At 42.4% G+C, this 19,236-nt stretch overlaps 1 protein-coding gene across 2 annotated transcripts in view; it reads left to right on the top strand.

Annotated features, from left to right (window-relative positions):
- The window catches only part of LOC126145121 (chromosome transmission fidelity protein 18 homolog), a 464,617-nt gene that overhangs the window by 421,595 nt on the left and 23,786 nt on the right, over positions 1–19,236 (top strand). For both annotated transcript variants that reach the window (XM_049915535.1, XM_049915534.1), the window contains exon 19: positions 15,521–15,578. In XM_049915535.1, coding sequence (XP_049771492.1) covers positions 15,521–15,578 — 58 coding nt within the window. The remainder of the gene's footprint in view (positions 1–15,520; positions 15,579–19,236) is intronic.

Consider the following 19,236-nt stretch of genomic DNA (forward strand, 5'->3'; position numbering starts at 1 on the left):
GGGGAAAGAAATACAGTAGAAGAAGAATGGGTAGCTTTGAGGAATGAAATAGTGAAGGCAGCAGAGGATCAAGTAGGTAAAAAGACGAGGGCTAGTAGAAATCCTTGGGTAACAGAAGAAATATTGAATTTAATTGATGAAAGGAGAAAATATAAAAATGCAGTAAATGAAGCAGGCAAAAAGGAATACAAACGCCTCAAAAATGAGATCGACAGGAAGTGCAAAATGGCTAAGCAGGGATGGCTAGAGGACAAATGTAAGGATGTAGAGGCTTATCTCACTAGGGGTAAGATAGATACTGCCTCCAGGAAAATGAAAGAGACATTTGGAGAAAAGAGAACCACTTGTATGAATATCAAGAGCTCAGATGGAAACCCAGTTCTAACCAAAGAAGGGAAAGCAGAAAGATGGAAGGAGTATATAGAGGGTCTATACAAGGGCGATGTACTTGAGGACAATATTATAGAAATGGAAGCGAATGTAGATGAAGATGAAATGGGAGATACGATACTGCGTGAAGAGTTTGACAGAGCACTGAAAGACCTGAGCCGAAACAAGGCCCCGGGAGTAGACAACATTCCATTAGAACTACTGACGGCCTTGGGTGAGCCAGTCCTGACAAAACTCTACTATCTGGTGAGGAAGATGTATGAGACGAGTGAAGTACCCTCAGACTTCAAGAAGAATATAATAATTCCAATCCCAAAGAAAACAGGTGTTGACAGATGTGAAAATTACCGAACTATCAGTTTAATACGTCACAGATGCAAATTACTAACACGAATTCTTTACAGACGAATGGAAAAGCTGGTAGAAGCCGACATCGGGAAAGATCGGTTTGGATTCCGTAGAAATATTGGAACACGTGAGGCAATACTGACCTTACGACGTATCTTAGAAGAAATATTAAGGAAAGGCAAACCTACGTTTCTAGCATTTGTAGACTTAGAGAAAGCTTTTGACAATGTTGACTGGAATACTCTCTTTCAAATTCTAAAGGTGGCAGGGGTAAAATACAGGGAGCGAAAGGTTATTTACAATTTGTACACAAACCATTAGGCAGTTGTAAGAGGCGAGTGGCATGAAACGGAAGCAGTGGTTGGGAAGGGAGTGAGACAGGGTTGTAGTCTCTCCCCGATGTTATTCAATCTGTATATTGAGCAAGCAGTAAAGGAAACAAAAGAAAAATTCGAAGTAGGTATTAAAATCCATGGAAAAGAAATAATAACTTTGAGGTTCGCCGATGACATTGTAATTCTGTCAGAGACAGCAAAGGACTTGGAAGAGCAGTTGAACGGAATGGACAGTGTCTTGAAAGTAGGACATATGATGAACATCAACAAAAACAAAACGAGGATAATTGAATGTTGTCGAATTAAGTCGGGTGATGCTGAGGGAATTAGATTAGGAAATGAGACACTTAACGTAGTAAAGGACTTTTGCTATTTGGGGAGCAAAATAACTGATGATGGTCGAAGCAGAGAGGATATAAAATGTACGCTGGCAATGGCAAGGAAAGCGTTTCTGAAGAAGAGAAATTTGTTAACATCGAGTATTGATTTAAGTGTCAGGAAGTCGTTTCTGAAAGTATTTGTATGGAGTTTAGCCATGTATGGAAGTGAAACATGGACGATAAGTAGTTCGGACAGTAGGAGAATAGAAGCTTTCGAAATGTGGTGCTACAGAAGAATGTTGAAGATTAGATGGGTAGATCACATAACTAATGAGGAGGTATTGAATAGAATTGGGGAGAAGAGGAGTTTGTGGCACAACTTGACGAGAAGAAGGGACCGGTTGGTAGGACGTGTTCTGAGGCATCAAGGGATCACAAATTTAGCATTGAAGGACAGCGTGGAGGGAAAAATCGTAGAGGGAGACCAAGAGATGAATACACTAAGCAGATTGAGAAGGATGTAGGTTGCAGTAGGTGCTGGGAGATGAAGAAACTTTCACAGGATAGGGTAGCATGGAGAGCTGCATCAAACCAGTCTCAGGACTGAAGACCACAACAACAACAACATGTGACAAAATTTAGATGAAAAAAAGACTGTAATGAGTCGCCATGAGCAACGGTTATATGGCGAGTTGTATAGAAATTCGAAATTACTAACGCAGTATGGGCGACTTTGAACATAGTTGGTGTCCACCTGACAGCTTCCATTGTGACAGCAAGTTGACTACACAGTACTACTTTTTCACTGTGGGTGTAACTATATACAGGTGCTAACGATAAATCTAGAGCGTCCTTCTTATGCTTCACGATTTGTGCATGTTACAATGGCCGTCCCTCAAAACTTAGACATTTCACTGACAGATGATTATTTTGTTTCCTTGTGCATTAATACAGTCGACCTGTGGGCAAATACTTTCATCCAAACTGCTGTTTACACTAATGCCGAAAAGTGGTGTTACAATTATTACAGGTTCATGGAATTGCAGCTGTTTATATACTGTATATATATGAACATTAAATTTATGGAACAAAACTTCAAAACGTTGTACTTTCTTTCTGTTGTTATATTGACATTGTCTGGAATCCTGGCTTATGGTAACACAGATTGAGTTTATTATAGCTGACGTGATAAGTACATGAGTGTTTTCTTGTACTGAAGCAGGATTATTTATTTAGCTACATAACACAAGTAGGATTCCCTGGTAGGCTACTGTCTGGTAATATAGAAATAGGTTAATTGCTGTTAAGTCGTAAGGGGATGGAGAGAAGGTGCGTGGGGTTGGAGAGTGTGTGTGTGTGTGTGGGGGGGGGGGCGTTGGCTGATTGGCTGTTCTTGACTAGAAAGTCCAGGAAGCTCTATAGGAAAAATTTGTTTCGCAGTGATCACCGAGAAGAGGATCTCGTACTATATGTGTGATGATAATGATTACGTTTGTTTCTTTTCCTGTTCATATGTTCTTTAGCATTAAAAACTTAACTCTGCCCGAACAGGCCGTGAAGGACCAACGGTACCCACCGACCGCCGTGTCATTCTCAGCCCACAGGCTCTACCGACCATACGTCAGTTTACGAGACCGGATTCCTTTGCATTAACTGCCCAAAATATAAAAACTACATCATTTTATTTATGTTGATATGTATTCGTATACAACCCATATGTAAATTTCTTAAATAAATTGAAAAGCAGAACTAGCAGCTCAGTTGGCAACGCTATGCATTCCGTCATGCGTTTAGCCAGGAGATTGCAGACAAACACCAGCGATGTAATTCTTTGTCTCGTTTCTCCTTCCAGAAACGTGTAGTGCATCAAGTCAAAGTGTAAGTAGGCTGAAATAATCAGTGCCGAACCCTGGAAAATGACGACACTTCCAGATGTAAGCTAATTCAGACAAAATTTTTTTGCGTAAAAATCACAAGCTTATACATGCATTTTTAGTAGTAGCTTACTCACATTCCAACCCTTTCAATAAATTTATTTTACTGGTAATATACTTCATATCCCTTCTTTTGTGACTGTAATAAAAGTTTTATTCAGATATTACAACAGCAGCAGAACAAGGTGTATAACGTTTACAGTTTGCATAACTATTACTGCGGAAACAGGACTTAAGAGCAAAAAAAATAGACATGGAATTTCACTTTGTTGTGGCTAGATATCCTGATTGTGACCCTAGCTTCCATGAGTTTCTCACGTTATATGCGCCGTTCTTCCAGAATCCTCCTCCTCCTCGTAAATGTTGATAAAAACCACCACAGCTGTATTTCAGGTATGTTTGTTATGCCACAACCAGTTTCGTACTTGGTGGATATCTTCAGATGGCCGAAAATTAACCAAGGACCTTCGTGAATAACTTTTACATAAATCTTTAATCAGCGTACGAGACTCTAAAAGGCGCAATATGGCTACTGGAAATTTTTGAGTCATGGTACCGAAGCATTTTTGCCACTTGATTTGAATTACTTTCAAAGACTGTGGCTGATCCTACGGTCACCTGAAGATGTTCGTTTACGACGAAACCAGTTGTGACGCACAGCTGTGAATGCATTAAATGATCAAAATTAAATCCCGATACTGTGTCCCTGTTTCGTGTGCTGAAGCGGCACGCCGCTGTTTGAGCTGCCACAGAACCGCCGGGGTCGCGGACGGCGGCCGCTCCGGCCCGGACTGTACCGGGAAAGTGGGGGAGGGGTCGGCCCAGTGAGGGGGGAGGGGTTAGCAGTCTATGCCATTACCTCAACAAATCCAGGCCGGACGTTAAGGGTACAAAATAAACCCTACTTAGATGGAATTTAACGATGTTCCAGCTCGTGAAATAAAAGAGTTTTTCCTGGACAGAGTAAATGGAATCGCTGCAGGCCCGGCCGGAGGGAGAAAGCCTCTTATTTTTCTTTGCCCGCCGTCCGCTCCTTGTGGCCTCCTTGCTAGCAGCCAGCCCGCCGCCGCTTCCTCTGCCCCCACCGCCTCCCCCGCCCCCACCCGCACTCCCGCGGTCCGCCCACGCGTGCACACGAGATGTACGGCTCCCAGCTCTGGCTGGCTCTACCCCGCGCTGCCCGGCGCCCTGGTCCCTGCTGCTTGCCGGCCACGGTGCTCATCCCGGCTCCGGGCACGTCCGTGACGGCTTGCACTTGAACTTGCCCTCTGCACCGGTGTATACACTTTATTCGAGGGCGAGTCAGCAACACAGACAGTTAACAGTAGAACATACAAATTAGGACAACTTATAGAGATTGAAATTATACGGAGCTTGGAGCTGGGAGTGGTAAGGTGCTGAGCCGAAAGTGAGAAAGATCTTTAACAATCATTATTTATGTCAGCGCAAGTCAGAAAACTATTAACAGTTATTTTGCCTACTATGAAACAGGCATTAGAATAGTCACCATAAGACATTTATTAATTCAGACAATCACCCTTAGATGACAAAACTCATGGACAGCGATATGTACATTAGGGACGGCGGTAGTATAGTATACAAAAGTGTAAAAGGGCACTCTTGTATTTCAGTGACTCATGCGAAAGGGTTTCTGACATGATCGTGGCCGGACGACGGGAATTAACAGACTTTGAACGCGGAATAGTGGTTGGAGCTAGACGCATAGGACATTCCATTTCGGAATTTGTTAGGGAATTCAGTACACCGAGATCCAGAGCGTAGTCAGACGAGTCCCGATATCATTGGCGAAGAGCTGATGGTAGCGTTCGAATGTGACGCAGACCCCATGAAGCCTTGGACCCAAGTTGACAACAAGGCACTGTGCAAGCTGGTGATGGGTTCATAATGGTATGGGCTGTGTTTACATGGAATGGACTGGATCCATTGGTCCAGCTGGACCGATCATTGACTGGAAATGGTTATGTTCAGCTACTTGAAGACCATTTAGAGTCATTCATGGACTTCGTGTTGCCAAACAACGCTGCAATTGTTATGGATGACAGTTGTTCGCGATTGGTTCGAAGAACATTCTGGATAATTCTAGCGAATTATCTGGCCGCCCACATCGCCCGACATGAATACCCGTCCAAAAATTATGTGACATAATCGAGAGGTTAGTTCGTGCACAGAATCCTGCACCGGCAATAGTTTCGCAATTATGAACGGATATAGAGGCAGCATGACTTCGTACAGTTATAAAAAAAAAGTATTGACACAGCATTGTTCTTGTAGAATAACTGCGTTTATTCGAACGAAACATGACGACCAGAGATGTTGTTTGATACACTAACAGTATGCAGTTTCCTTACTAACTTGTGCATATAAAGCGATTAACTAAATTAGACTCGTGCAAAAACTGACTAAATATTCTGCGCCGGTTGGTGTCTCAAAGTGAGGAAAAAGTATTCATACATGCAAAGAAAACAGCAATGTAATTAAATGTAATGACAATGTTAGTACTTCATAGTCATTCCTCTTGTATTTGTCACTTCTGTTATCCTCTTTTGGCATGGACTGAACTTGTTTTGGTAGTCTGTGAGGCAATATTTTGCGATTGATGGTGCAGACATTGTTTCAGAACAGTCGTACTTCGTATTTCATGCTTTCTGACCATTCTTTTAATTGTACAGCCAAGATGTTCAAGTGAATTAAGTTTCTGCTCTGTGACGGAAGCGTGAAAACACAGGGAATATGTTACAGCAATCACAATCAATTTCCGCTGTGTGCTTAGAGCCCGCGTCTTCTTGTAAGTAGTAATCTGTGCCTAAATCGAAGCCAGCAACACTTTTTTGCCGATTTACCTTTGGGATATTTAAATACTGACATGTGTCCATGTTACCTTCAAATAAAAGCAGGTCACCCGACACCAGATATAGCCTTACATCCCCATACCAAAATTCCCAATCACTGTGCTTCACTGTGGAGTGAATGTGCGCGAGATTCAGCTCAGTATTCGGTTGTCTCTACAGAAAACGTGTGCAATCATTTACTACTACGTATCGATAGATGGTGGTAGACTTTTCGAGTGGAGACGACTAAATACTGAGTAGCTGTGAGTATGATCGTGACAATTTTTTGTCGAACATTGTCACTGGCGGTGAAACATTGGTTTATCGTTTCAAACCGGAAACAAAACGGCATCCATGGAGTGACCCTACACCACCTCTCCCCCCGAAGAAATAGTTCAAAGCCCCACCTTCACAAGGTAAAGTGTGCAACGATCAACTCGGAACGACTTAACCATGTTCGTCGCCACAAAAATGTTAACCAACTCCTCCTTCATGACAACGCAAGGCCTCACACAAGTCTGCGCACCTGAGAAGAGCTCACAAAACTTCATTGGACTATTCCTCCTCAACCACTCTTCAGCCCGTATCTCGCACCTTCCGACTTCCGTCTGTTTGGTCCAATGAACGATGCACTCTGTGGGAAGCTGCACGTGGATGGGGGGGGGGGGGGGGGAGGTTATTGACGCAGCATGACACTGGCTCCGACGTCGACCAGTGGAGTGGTGCCATGCGCGCATACAGTGGCGTAAGGCCGTCACATTGAACAGCTGTTCTGTTGTAAAATAGGGTTTTGTAGCCGAAACAGTCGGGAATAATATGGTGTATTGGAATCGTGAATAAAACCAACCTCCTTTCAGAAAAAAACTGTTGCATTACTTATTGAACACCCCTCGTAAATATGGCGAAATGTAGACACTATCAATATCTCTTGTCTTTTCTTAAGGTTTTAACAGTTTGCTGGTTACGTGTACGTACGAAAATTGGATTTTTTTCAGTTTAAGTGGAATTGATGTGTTATCAGTTTTAAAAGTAACTGTAGTTAGTTTGATGTTGCATTTTGTACGGTTATGACAAAGGTATACTTAGGGTATTCAGGACCTAAGATGGTTTAATGTAACATCGAAATCTAGTGCAAATAAAGTAAGACCTCGAAATGCAACCATAGGGGAAATTACCCAATCTTCAGGATTAAACCGTGCAGCGAACAAAGAGACCCCACTACGTTACCAAAAGTCTACAGTGTCACCTGAAGCAGATATGACAAAAAACTCAATAACCCAATATATAACCGAAAGCTTTATACGTATTTGGAGCGTTAGTAGTTGGAGGAAGATCATCAGTTCATGACATAGAATATCAAAAAGAATAAAGTCCAAGGAAAATTTTTGGCCCGTCGTACTTAAGCGGAATTTAGATGGGAATAAATATCAGGAATTTTCTCAGCATATTGAGAAGGTCACTAGCAGTTTGAGGAAAACTATTAAAATTTTACAATCACTTTCTGAGACTGAATTATGACAAGCCGACCAAAAGGTTTTTTCGTCTCTTTGTCAGTGAAAGATAAGAACAGCTGGCTATTTGAATCTGAGAAAGACGTATATTGGGAATTGGCTACACAAGTACGTAATACAGGGTCGAGAACTGGAACCAACATAACCTGGACAGAAGAACAGAAGAGGAACAGCTAGGTGAAGATGAATATACTTTTGGAGAAGAAGAATTCAGTCTACCATTTTTAAGCCTCTGTGTGAATTCTACTCTCTCCTTTTCTTAATGGTCTTTTTGCGAGGTGTAAGTGGAAGATCTTAGCTGAAATAAGTAGTTTTGAAAAGAACATTAACGTTGTTAGATTGCTGCACGATAATATGAACGGCATGGTTCTTATCAGGGAGAGAATTTCGAAATCACAGCGGGTCTGAAACAAGGTTGTGTGGTAGCTCCCACTTTGTTCTCAATACTTGTTGGAACTATAATTCATTTTCTCGACGAGAAGATGCCAAAGGGCAGGACTGATGGTGGTTTGTTCAGTCTTAGCACATTACGGGCAAAGACTGAAGTATCCGCTACAACCATTATTGAACTTCAATATGCATATGATAATGTCATCCTTGCCAACTCAGAAGAAGATCTACAAGAAATCCTAAATGCATTTGATGAAGCATATAAGAGAAATGGGCTAAACTTTAACATCAAGAAGACGCAGATCCTACATCAACCTGAAACCAGCTCTAATCGCCGTACCCCCAAGCGTCACAGTCCAAGGCAAAGAGCCCTGCAGAACGTATAAAACTTCCCATACCTTGGCAGCCATCTTTTAGCAATTGCAAATATTAATGCTGAACTACAACAATGTCTCAGAAATGCCAGTACGGTTTCTGGTCGTCTTCGGATAAGGGTCTTTTATAATCATAGCATCAGCATTAGTACCAAGCTCTATGTATACCAAGCTACACCACCGCTCGTTAATTTCAGTACATCATGGTATTTCAGATTTACAACACAAATCGAACGTTATTTCTCACAAAATATGATTTTGTTAACTTCCACACATATAATACAATCACAATCATTGTATTTTACTTTCATCAAAGTATCCTCCTTTGGATTTACTGACTGCCTCACAAACTCGAGGCATGCGGTCAATCAGTTGTTGTAGGTATCGTGAATCTATATGATTCCACATGTGCTTAACAATATTCCAGAGATGTTCCTTACCTGATACGTCTGTCCACTCCGTCCCAGACTATTTTAATGGCATTACAATCTGGCTTTGGGACGGCCATACCATATCATTCAGTAATTTCTGTTTTTCCTTTGATGCGATGTAGTTCGTACAGTATACCAGCCGATGTTTTGGGTCATTATCCTGTTGTAAGGTGAACCCTTTACCTATTAAGCGCAATCCACTTCGTATTGCATGATACTGAAGTATGCGGTGGTATTGCTTCTGATCCATATATCCTTCTATTTTCACTATGTCGCCAACTCTGTCTCCGGCAAAACATCCCCAAACCGTAATAGAACCTCCACTGTGTTTGTACGCAGCTCGTGGTCATGCGGTAGCGTTCTCGCTTCCCACACCCGGGTTCCCGGGTTCGATTCCCGCCGGGGTCAGGGATTTTCTCTGCCTCGTGATGACTGGGTGTTGTGTGCTGTCCTTAGGTTAGTTAGGTTTAAGTAGTTCTAAGTTCTAGGGGACTGATGACCATAGATGTTAAGTCCCAGAGTGCTCAGAGCCATTTGAACCATTTTCCACTGTGTCTAACTGCAGGCGGAACACACAGGAGGGCTACCAAGGGGTTTGCTTGCTGTGACACATCCTTTCAAGTCGGCGTTAGTCTCCTTTCTACTGTTGCAACAGATATTGTTGTCGCGTTCATTTCTACCAATTATGCACGAATTTGGGGCACTGTTTTGAATCTCTTTCTCTTACTGGTAATTCTGATATGTTTATCATCACTTTTAGTTGTTTTACGATGTCGTCCTGGTCGTGTTATGTCCTTATTGCTACATGTTGTCTTCTAGCGGTGAAGGGTGTATTGCACTCCCCCTATAGACACATTACACTGTTTCGCAATTTGGCGAATAGATAAACCTGTGTGGCTGGGTGCTACAATTGCAGCACGTTTTTCTATTGATATCTCCACTCGCAGAGCCATACTAGCGACGTGCACACTTCAGTGTCAGGAAGGAACTGACGTGCAGTGCGGTAGCGTTCTCGCTTCCCACGCCCGGGTTCCCGGGTTCGATTCCCGGCGGGGTCAGGGATTTTCTCTGCCTCGTGATGGCTGGGTGTTGTGTGCTGCCCTTAGGTTAGTTAGGTTTAAGTAGTTCTAAGTTCTAGGGGACTGATGACCATAGATGTTAAGTCCCATAGTGCTCAGAGCCATTTGAACCATTTTTTTGAACTGACGTGCAGGAACCACATGTTATGTATTGTAGCAATGCTTGGCGTTCGCTGCGGACATCACTTCGCTACAGGGAACAAAACAGGTGCCCCAAATGCGGCGTCCGTCGGAAAATAGGTAAATAAACATATCAGACAGGTACATAACGTTTATTTACATAACATTGTTTGTTGTATACTATTGTATCTCGATGACCACAAACGAAAACCATGTGTTCAACTGTTGTACTATTCCTTTGCTTCCTCAACCGTACCCACGGTATTAGACCTTATCAACAAAGAACTAGATGTCATTTGGTGGGTGTATTGAAATTAATTTATTGTAGTACACTGTTGTACCATCTCTCACATACGGGTGCGAAGTACGGACTACTTACAAAATAACACACACGATGTCTGGAAAAATACGATCAGCGCTGCCCGAGAAGGATCTTAAGGGTGAAATGGCAAGGTAGGCTCACTAACAAGTTCTGGAAGAAGCAAACTCTACTAGCATTGAAGCCATGATCATCAAGCATCAACTCCGTTGGAGGGGCCACGTTGTTCGTATGCCTGAATCCCGTTACCAAACAAAATTATTTATCCTCAGCTAAAGGATGGTCAAAGAAAAGTAGGACGGCCACAGAAACGATACAAAGATGTATTAAAAGACAAAATGAAAAGATGTCAAATTGAAGCTGGTAACTGGGAAGCTTCTGCACTTAGCCATCTAGTATGGCGTCGCATGGTTGGAGAGGAGTTCAGCCTTTCGAACAACTGACACGGAAAGCAGAAACTGACAAGCGCAATGCTAGGAACCAACGGTGACTCTTGAAGATAAGGAACGCTACGCAGCCAGTTCCCACACGAACAAACGTGTGTCTACAATATGGAAAAATCTGCAACTACAGGATTGGCCTCTACAGTCACTTGGTATCCCATAGAAACTGAGTTTCGAAGAAGACAATCATACTCGTCAGCGAGTATGCCCATGAAGTAAGACGAAAGAATATACAAAAGTGAGCCAGTATATTTCTTCCTCCTACGTACATCTCGCACAAAGACCATGGAGGTAAAATTAGGGAAATTCGAGGTCACGTGGAGGCGTACCAACATTTGCTCTTCCTGCGAACGTTCGTAAGTGGGATAGGAAAAGAGAGAAATGACATTTGTACACAAAGTATCCTCTGCCACCCACCATAAGCTGGTTTTCTGGGGTACTGACAGTTGTAGATCAGCTACAAAGTTCAATCACGCTCTTTCATTGGTCATAACGATGTTGTTTAAAAAAAAACTTTTTGTTTTGTAATAGCCTTCTCCAAGTATTTTTGCAGTAAGTCAGTGAGTTTCGTGACAGTGTGAGCTGTAAAGCAGAAAACTGGCAAAAGGTTTTCAACTGGAATGAAAAATACGTAACTTCCTTTTTCAATATGAACAAAGGTTGAAGTATAAAGTTGACCTGTTTATTGCATACGACTTCTGCGTCCATTGGATTATATTGTCATTCTCTCTTATCATTAAAGAATGTAATGTAGCTTTCTCTCCGATGAACTGCCTCGGTGAAGAGACCAACGGCGCGTTAGGTGCCCCACCATATTGCTGTATCTGAGACGCCCTGAAAGCGTCTTTTCATCTCTTTGATGTGTTGTTGAAAGCGTTTACCTTGTTGCTCACGGACATCGCCCAAATTTTTAGGGAGAACAACAAGCCGGATCTTGAAAAAAGTGAATCCCAAGGCTCATCAAACAGCCTAAATACTTGTCCATTCAACGCTGGAGTCAAACACATTTCGAATGTCAAGCTGTACTAACCTTCATTTTCGTTAGTGATAGATGACGAAACTTCTCGTAGAAATACTTGAAAAACAATTTCATTAGACCCAGCTCAATATATTGAGGTGCAAAGAGACATTTTTCAGAGCCACGAGGTTCTGGCTCATAAAAAGAGCCGAGGAGGGTGTCCAAGGAGGTAATGTAACAGTCCTAGTCATCTGAAAGGTTGCGAAATATGATAGTACCGTTAGGGGCTGAAAACACTAGTGTCTTTTTAATCTATATGGATATTGAAGTTGCAATGAAATTTACCCAAAATTACACAGGGCGTTTTCTAAATATTGACACAGACATTTTGCAGTATGCTTACTCTCCCTCGCAATGCAATGTTTCCGCCATTATTGTTTACAGAATAAAGAATAAAGCTTACCGCTTGACGAGACACTGAAGATCATTTACATCTGTACACAGTATTCTCCACATGACACACCAACACTGGGACGATATGTGGAGAAAGAACAACTAGTGAACACACGTGTCTGACAATGGCGACGTACACACTTTTCGTGCAACGTGAAATTAGGACTGTTATGAGAAAGAGTAGCCGACTTAGATTATTGCAACGCGCATATGCTTTGTCTTACCGCTCTTTCCCCCTCGAATATACTTATGCAGGCACACAGAAGCACTGAAAACCTCCCTTCTCATTCCTCGATTTTATCAAATTCAGTTGCGTTGGCTTTTCTTGTCTTCGAACAGGGGAAAAAGTAATGAGAGAGATACTCTAACACAGTCATCTGTCCAGAGCGTCTTTATGGGTCAAAAACACACCCTTGAAACAGAAAGAGAAGCGTTGAAGAAATCCAAAAGAGAGAACGCGAAGTAATCAGGAAAATTAGGTTCAAATTATGCTGTGGAAGGAATATACAGACTAAGAACAAATAAAAAAATTGAAAACTATCCCAACATTCATTTGGACATGAAAGAGCATAGGCTAAATTTTTGTGGTGATATTAAGAGAATAAAACGAACAAAATTGACTGCAGGTTGTAGGGTTCTACCAACCTCTAGCAGCAGATTGTGGGTAGCGAGTTTAGGCAGTTTACGAATTCTACTTGTGTGCTGAAAGAAACGCATAAATGGGTACTTACTGGTTTGAATTCTCCCTGAGACGTATACACATCGATAGGGATGGTGATGGCGAGGGGAAGTAGGAACGATCGAGCCTAATTCAGACGCTGGTTTTTAACGTTTAGTAGAAAGAGACTGTATACGGTCGTATATTGTAGAAGGAAAAACACCTCTCAGCTGTCGGTTTCAGGACAAGAAATAATTGATGAAATCAGTGCTGCATAAAAAGCAACAATGGTAATGTTTTATTGATACAATGTGGGAGGATCCTTCAAGGCTTCTGTTCAGAGTGGCGCGCGGGACGCAGCCGTGTAGGTATTATTTCCTTTCTCTGCGTCGTTTTTACATCCCCCTACAGCCTTTTAAAAAGAAGAAGTGGCTCATAAATCCCCCCAGGGAGAAACAGACGCGACCTCTGCCTCGGTAACAGACCGGTGGCCGGTCACAGCCGAGAATACTGTAACGGAGAGTGCTCCCATTTTGTTCTCAACGAGTTCTTACGAAAGTATTACCGAAGCACATTACCAAGACATCTATAAACATCCACATGTCAGTTATCAGCGGAAAAACAATTGCTTTATTTTACGAGCCGGAAAATGAAGTAGCTGTCATTTCTCCGAAACTGGCTACGCTATGAGGGTTGTCCAGAAAGTAAGTTCCGATCGGCCGCGAAATGGAAATTTAGTGAATATCAGAAATGTTTTATTTGCATCCGTTAGCTACACCTTCCACCTACTTCTGTATATAATCGCCGCTCCGACGTTAAGACATTTATCGTAGCGTTGTACTAACTTTCCACGACACACGTCGTGGTGCTTTCCGCCAATTTCTTGCACTGGTCTGCAGCTCGTTGCCAATTTCCTGCACTGGTCTGCAGCTTGTCTATGCCAGAACGTTGTCTTCATAGCCAGCGGTTCATGTGAGCAGAGATGAAAATCAGAGGGAGCCACATTCGCGCTATATGGTGGATGAAACCGCGCGACTGCTACGGTCGCAGGTTCGAATCCTGCCTCTGGCATGGATGTGTGTGATGGTCTTAGGTTAGTTAGGTTTAAGTAGTTCTAAGTTCTAGGGGACTGATGACCATAGATGTTAGTCCCATAGTGCTCAGAGCCATTTGAACCATTTTTATGGTGGATGATCAAACACTTCCCGTCGAAAACGCTGCACGAGCGTCTTCATTGCCCCTGCATTGTGTCGCCGAGAATTGTCATGAAGAAGGAAACGCACGACAGTTACGTCATGAGGGGTTGCATGAAACCAGGCAAAATATTTCGAAAGGCATACATATTTGGCGGGAGGCACTATTTTCTAGGCTCTCTACGTGCTCACAGTAGGCTCAAAACTACAAAGAGCGACGAGACGCGATGGACGGGCATACTAGAGACACTGCCCAACACACTTGTGCAAAGCGCCTTCGGATTTTCACTGTTGTTTCCATTTCGCGACCGATCGGAGCCTGACTTTCTAGACACCCCGTCGTGCCACTATGGATTTGCCCGCATCACACTAGGCAGATTGGAATCTGTGCGCCACACGAAAATCTCTGCTGTGGTACATCGGCAGACTGGTTGACATTTAAGCGTTTTGGCAAAACTGCCTTGAGTCGGGGTTAACTTGGCGTTCGGACGACAGGAAGTTCCGTCGGTTTCCGAAAAGAATGGAACATTAAGTATGGGTCTGGACCAATTCTAAGAAGGAGAAAACCAGCAATAACTTAAATGCCAGTCGTTTACAAGAGTCGTACTGTGCTAAGGGATCAGTACCACAGTATGCATCTGAGGGATCTGGTCTTACATCAGAGGGAGACTTGCAATAATAGACCACACAACGTCAGAGTGCATTGACACAATGGAAATGATAAGGCTGCAAAAGTTGTGATACGTTCCAAAAACAACGCATCAATTAAGATGATCGGTCTCACGATTACTTACATAATTCACAATCGACCAAACGTTTTCAACGATTATTACTGTACACAGAATTGGATCACCAAACATTAAGATTCTATAAGAGCTACGCACAATTATTTGCCAATGAGCAAAACATAATTTACTATGGAAAACAAATAGACAGTGGTGTCACCCTCCCTATTCTGTAGAAAGCAGTGAATTTCGAATATCTCTTTCTGCAACTCCTTGGCTGCTACAAGCAGTCTGCAGCTTGTTTTTCTGAATGTACGGATAAATCCAAATTTTTCTTCGTTTTCTCAATCGTGTTTTAGAACAATAGAGAACTACATGTTACATGCTTGAATCTATACTCGACATGCCGAGTTTAACAAAAAGATGCTTGGGTGTAATAAATAATACCCCTCTTACACACGCCTTAACGCCCCCACGTCACCTTTCCATATCAAATGATAGTTATGGTTTTTTTTTCTTTGCCTTAAAATGTAGATTCCTTTTGTATACACTCTTCTGACATGTTGGGTTATTACTTTGGAGTTTATTTGGTTCTCCTTATTGCCACGATTCCCGTACACTATTACGTGTGTTTCGAAGTAGACCTATTCATACATATTTTCGAAGTAGTGACACATTTTTTTGTTTCAGGTTGTGAAGGATTTCTTTGGACGAGAGGTGCAGCAAGTGGCGTCTTCCGGAGGAACAGGTTAGTTACCCGTTCTTTCATTTTTAATAACGACGTATTCGAAAACGTCTTGGTGATAGTGTACCTAGTCAAAGGTAAATGCGTTTGTGTTTAGGCTTTTACTGTGATTCAGATCTGGACTGAATGATACTTACCGTCCTATTGATTACCATTTCTAAGATTCGAAGGGCGTCCAGAAAGTAATGCAATTTTTGTCTGAAAGTGTGTTGGTTTTATTCAGGATTTCAAGGCGACATATTATTCCCCAGTCTTTTGGCTACAGACACATATTTTTCAACATAACCGCTGTTCAGCGCTACAGCATTACGCCACCTTACTGGGAGAGCCTGTTTGGCCGCGGATCCAACGTCTTGTTGCTTCAATAACCTCCCCATTATCCACGTACTGATTCCCGCGGAATGCATCCTTCAATGGACCTGACAGATGGGAGTCGGAAGGTGCGAGATGTGGACTGTAGGGTGGACGAGGAAAAATAGTCCAGTGAAGTTTTGTGAACTCCTCTCGGGTGCACAGACTTGCGTGAGGCCTTGCGTTGTCACGGAGAAGTGCGTTGTGTGGGAACGAAAACGCTGAAGACGTTTCTTCAGTTTCCTGAGGTTGGGATAATACACTTCTGAGTTGATCACTACCGCCATGAGTTTATTTGTTGAGGGTGCAGCCTTGAACTTCTCCTTCGGAGCAGAGGTGATGTGGGACCGCTCCATGGACTGCCGTTTTGTTTCAGGTTCGAAAGTGATGCACCCATGTTTCATCGCCTGTGATAATGTTCGACAAAAAATTATGAGCAGCCACGTAACGCGCTAGCCGTCCCGCTTCGTTGCTCTTCATGGTCTTCTGTTAGGCCGTGAGTAACTCGGCGGGCACACACATTTGAGGACCCAACTAGTAGACGAGTATGACAGTACTACCAACAGAGATATCCAGTTGAGCAGCGAGGTGTTTGATTGTGTTCCGTAGCACCGTCACCCGTCGGGACTTCATGAAACTTTAGGGGTTGAAGCCGGAATGTTTCACGATGTCCCACCAGACGTTTCACATTTTTTTCAGTTGGAACTGACCGACCAAAAAAGTGTTCTATATTACTTGTTGAACGTCCCTCGTATTTCAAGTTTTTTGTTTTTCTTCTCCCTCTTCTTCTTTCTTCCACTTCGGCCATCAATGGAGCACGTGCGGTAACTTCCTCATGATGTTCCCTTCTTTCCTTATTTTCAGTCTTACTGAAACTTCTCCATTCTTTCACTGTGTTCTTTCCTTCTTTCGTCTATTCACACTGTGATGATGCTTTATGTCTTTTTCCTGAACTTCCACTAACTTCCTAGTCTTTTTTCGAAAAGATGGCGTGGCTAGAATTTCCGCTTTCGTAAAATCAATTTCTGCTGAGTCTCTTTTTCACTTTCTTGACCCATGTGATTTGCGTTTTGAGAATTTTTTCTATATACTCAAAACTTTCTTTTAAGCAGTCTTTCCTGTTTCGTTCGAATCGAGCGACCATGAAATCAGCCTCAGATAGTTTTTCGGTCTGGGTGTAGATTTCTTCATTACTTCTTGTCATCTGCGTACTCCCAACTTTCTGTGGACCTAGTATTATCCGCAGTACCTTCCTTTCCTCTTTTTGCAACTGTTCGATTTCTTCATTTTTGTTGAGCGCTAAACTTTCCGCTGTATAAAGGTACTCCAGTTTTATGACAATGTTCTAGTGTTGGAGTTTTGTTTTTTCTGAGAGTCATTTTTAATTGAAAATGCCCTTCGTTAATTGATAATTCATTTCCGTTTTCTGGGCATTGTTGTTGTTTGCTGTCTTATTTTCCCGAGGTATTTAAATTTATGAGGCACTCAGTGATGTAGTTGTTAGAGTACAGTGTTCTGCTCATGGGTGATTTTAACGCCAGGATTGGAAATCGAACAGAAGGGTATGAAAAGGTTATGGGTAAATTTGGAGAGGATATGGAGGCCAACAGGAACAGGAAACAACTCTTGGATTTCTGTGCCAGTATGGGCTTAGTAATCACAAACTCCTTTTTTAAACATAAGAACATTCACTGGTATACTTGGGAAGGCAGGGGAACCAGATCTGTCATTGACTATATAATAACAGATCAGAAATTCAGGAAGGCTGTGAGGGACACACGTGTATTCAGGGGATTCTTTGATGACACTGATCATTATTTAATCTGCAGTGAAATTGGGATTGTGAGGCCGAAAGTGCAGGAGGTCAGGTCCATATGTAGGAGGATAAGAGTGGAGAAACTTCAGGATAAGGAAATCAGGCACAAGTACATAACAGCGATCTCAGAAAGGTACCAGTTAGTTGAATGTAGTCAATTACAGTCATTAGAAAAGGAATGGACAAGGTACAGAGACACAGTACTAGAAGTGGCTAAAGAATGTCTTGGAACAGTAGTGTGTAAAAGTAGGACGAAGCAAACAGCTTGGTGGAATGATACAGTCAAGGCAGCCTGTAAAAGGAAAAAGAAGGCGTATCAAAAATGGCTACATACCAGAACCCAGGTAGACAGAGAAAGTTATGTTGAAGAAAGAAACAAAGCCAAACAGATAATTGCAGCATCGAAGAAGAAATCGTGGGAAGACTTTGGAAACAGGTTGGAGACTATGGGTCAAGCTGCTGGAAAACCATTCTGGAGTGTAATTAGCAGTCTTCGAAAGGGAGGTAAGAAGGAAATGACAAGTATTTTGGACAGGTCAGGAAACTGCTGGTGAATCCTGTGGATGCCTTGGGCAGATGGAGGGAATATTTTGAAGAGATGCTCAATGTAGGTGAAAATGCGATCAGTAATGTTTCAGATTTCGAGGTAGAATGGGATAGGAATGATGATGGAAATAGGATCACATTTGAGGAAGTGGAAAAAATGGTCAATAGATTGCAGTGCAATAAAGCGGCTGGGGTGGATGAAATTAAGTCGGAACTCATCAAATACAGTGGAATGTCAGGTCTTAAATGGCTACACAGGATAATTGAAATGGCCTGGGAGTCGGGAGAGGTTCCATCAGACTGGACAAAAGCAGTAATCACACCAATCTTTAAACATGGAAACAGAAAAGATTGTAACAACTACAGAGGTATCTCTTTAATCAGCGTTGTGGGTAAAATCTTCTCAGGTATTGCTGAAAGGAAAGTGCGAGTATTGGTTGAGGACCAATAGGATGAAAATCAGTGAGGGTTTAGGCCTCTTAGAGGTTGTCAGGACCAGATCTTTAGCTTACGGCAAATAATGGAGAAGTGTTATGAGTGGAACAGGGAATTGTATCTATGCTTTATAGATCTAGAAAAGGCATATGACCGGGTTCCTAGGAGGAAGTTATTGTCTGTTCTACAAGATTATGGAATAGGAGGCAAACTTTTGCAAGCAATTAAAGGTCTTTACATGGATAGTCAGGCAGCAGTTAGAGTTGACGGTAAATTGAGTTCATGGTTCAGAGTAGTTTCAGGGGTAAGGCAAGGCTGCAACCTGTCTCCACTGTTGTTCATATTATTTATGGATCATATGTTGAAAACAATAGACTGGCTGGGTGAGATTAAGATATGTGAACACAAAATAAGCAGTCTTGCATATGTGGATGACTTAGTTGTGATGGCAGATTCGATTGAAAGTTTGCAAAGTAATATTTCAGAGCTAGATCAGAAATGTAAGGACTATGG

Source organism: Schistocerca cancellata, chromosome 2 (assembly GCF_023864275.1).
Source record: "Schistocerca cancellata isolate TAMUIC-IGC-003103 chromosome 2, iqSchCanc2.1, whole genome shotgun sequence".
NCBI classification, from domain to species: domain Eukaryota; kingdom Metazoa; phylum Arthropoda; class Insecta; order Orthoptera; family Acrididae; genus Schistocerca; species Schistocerca cancellata.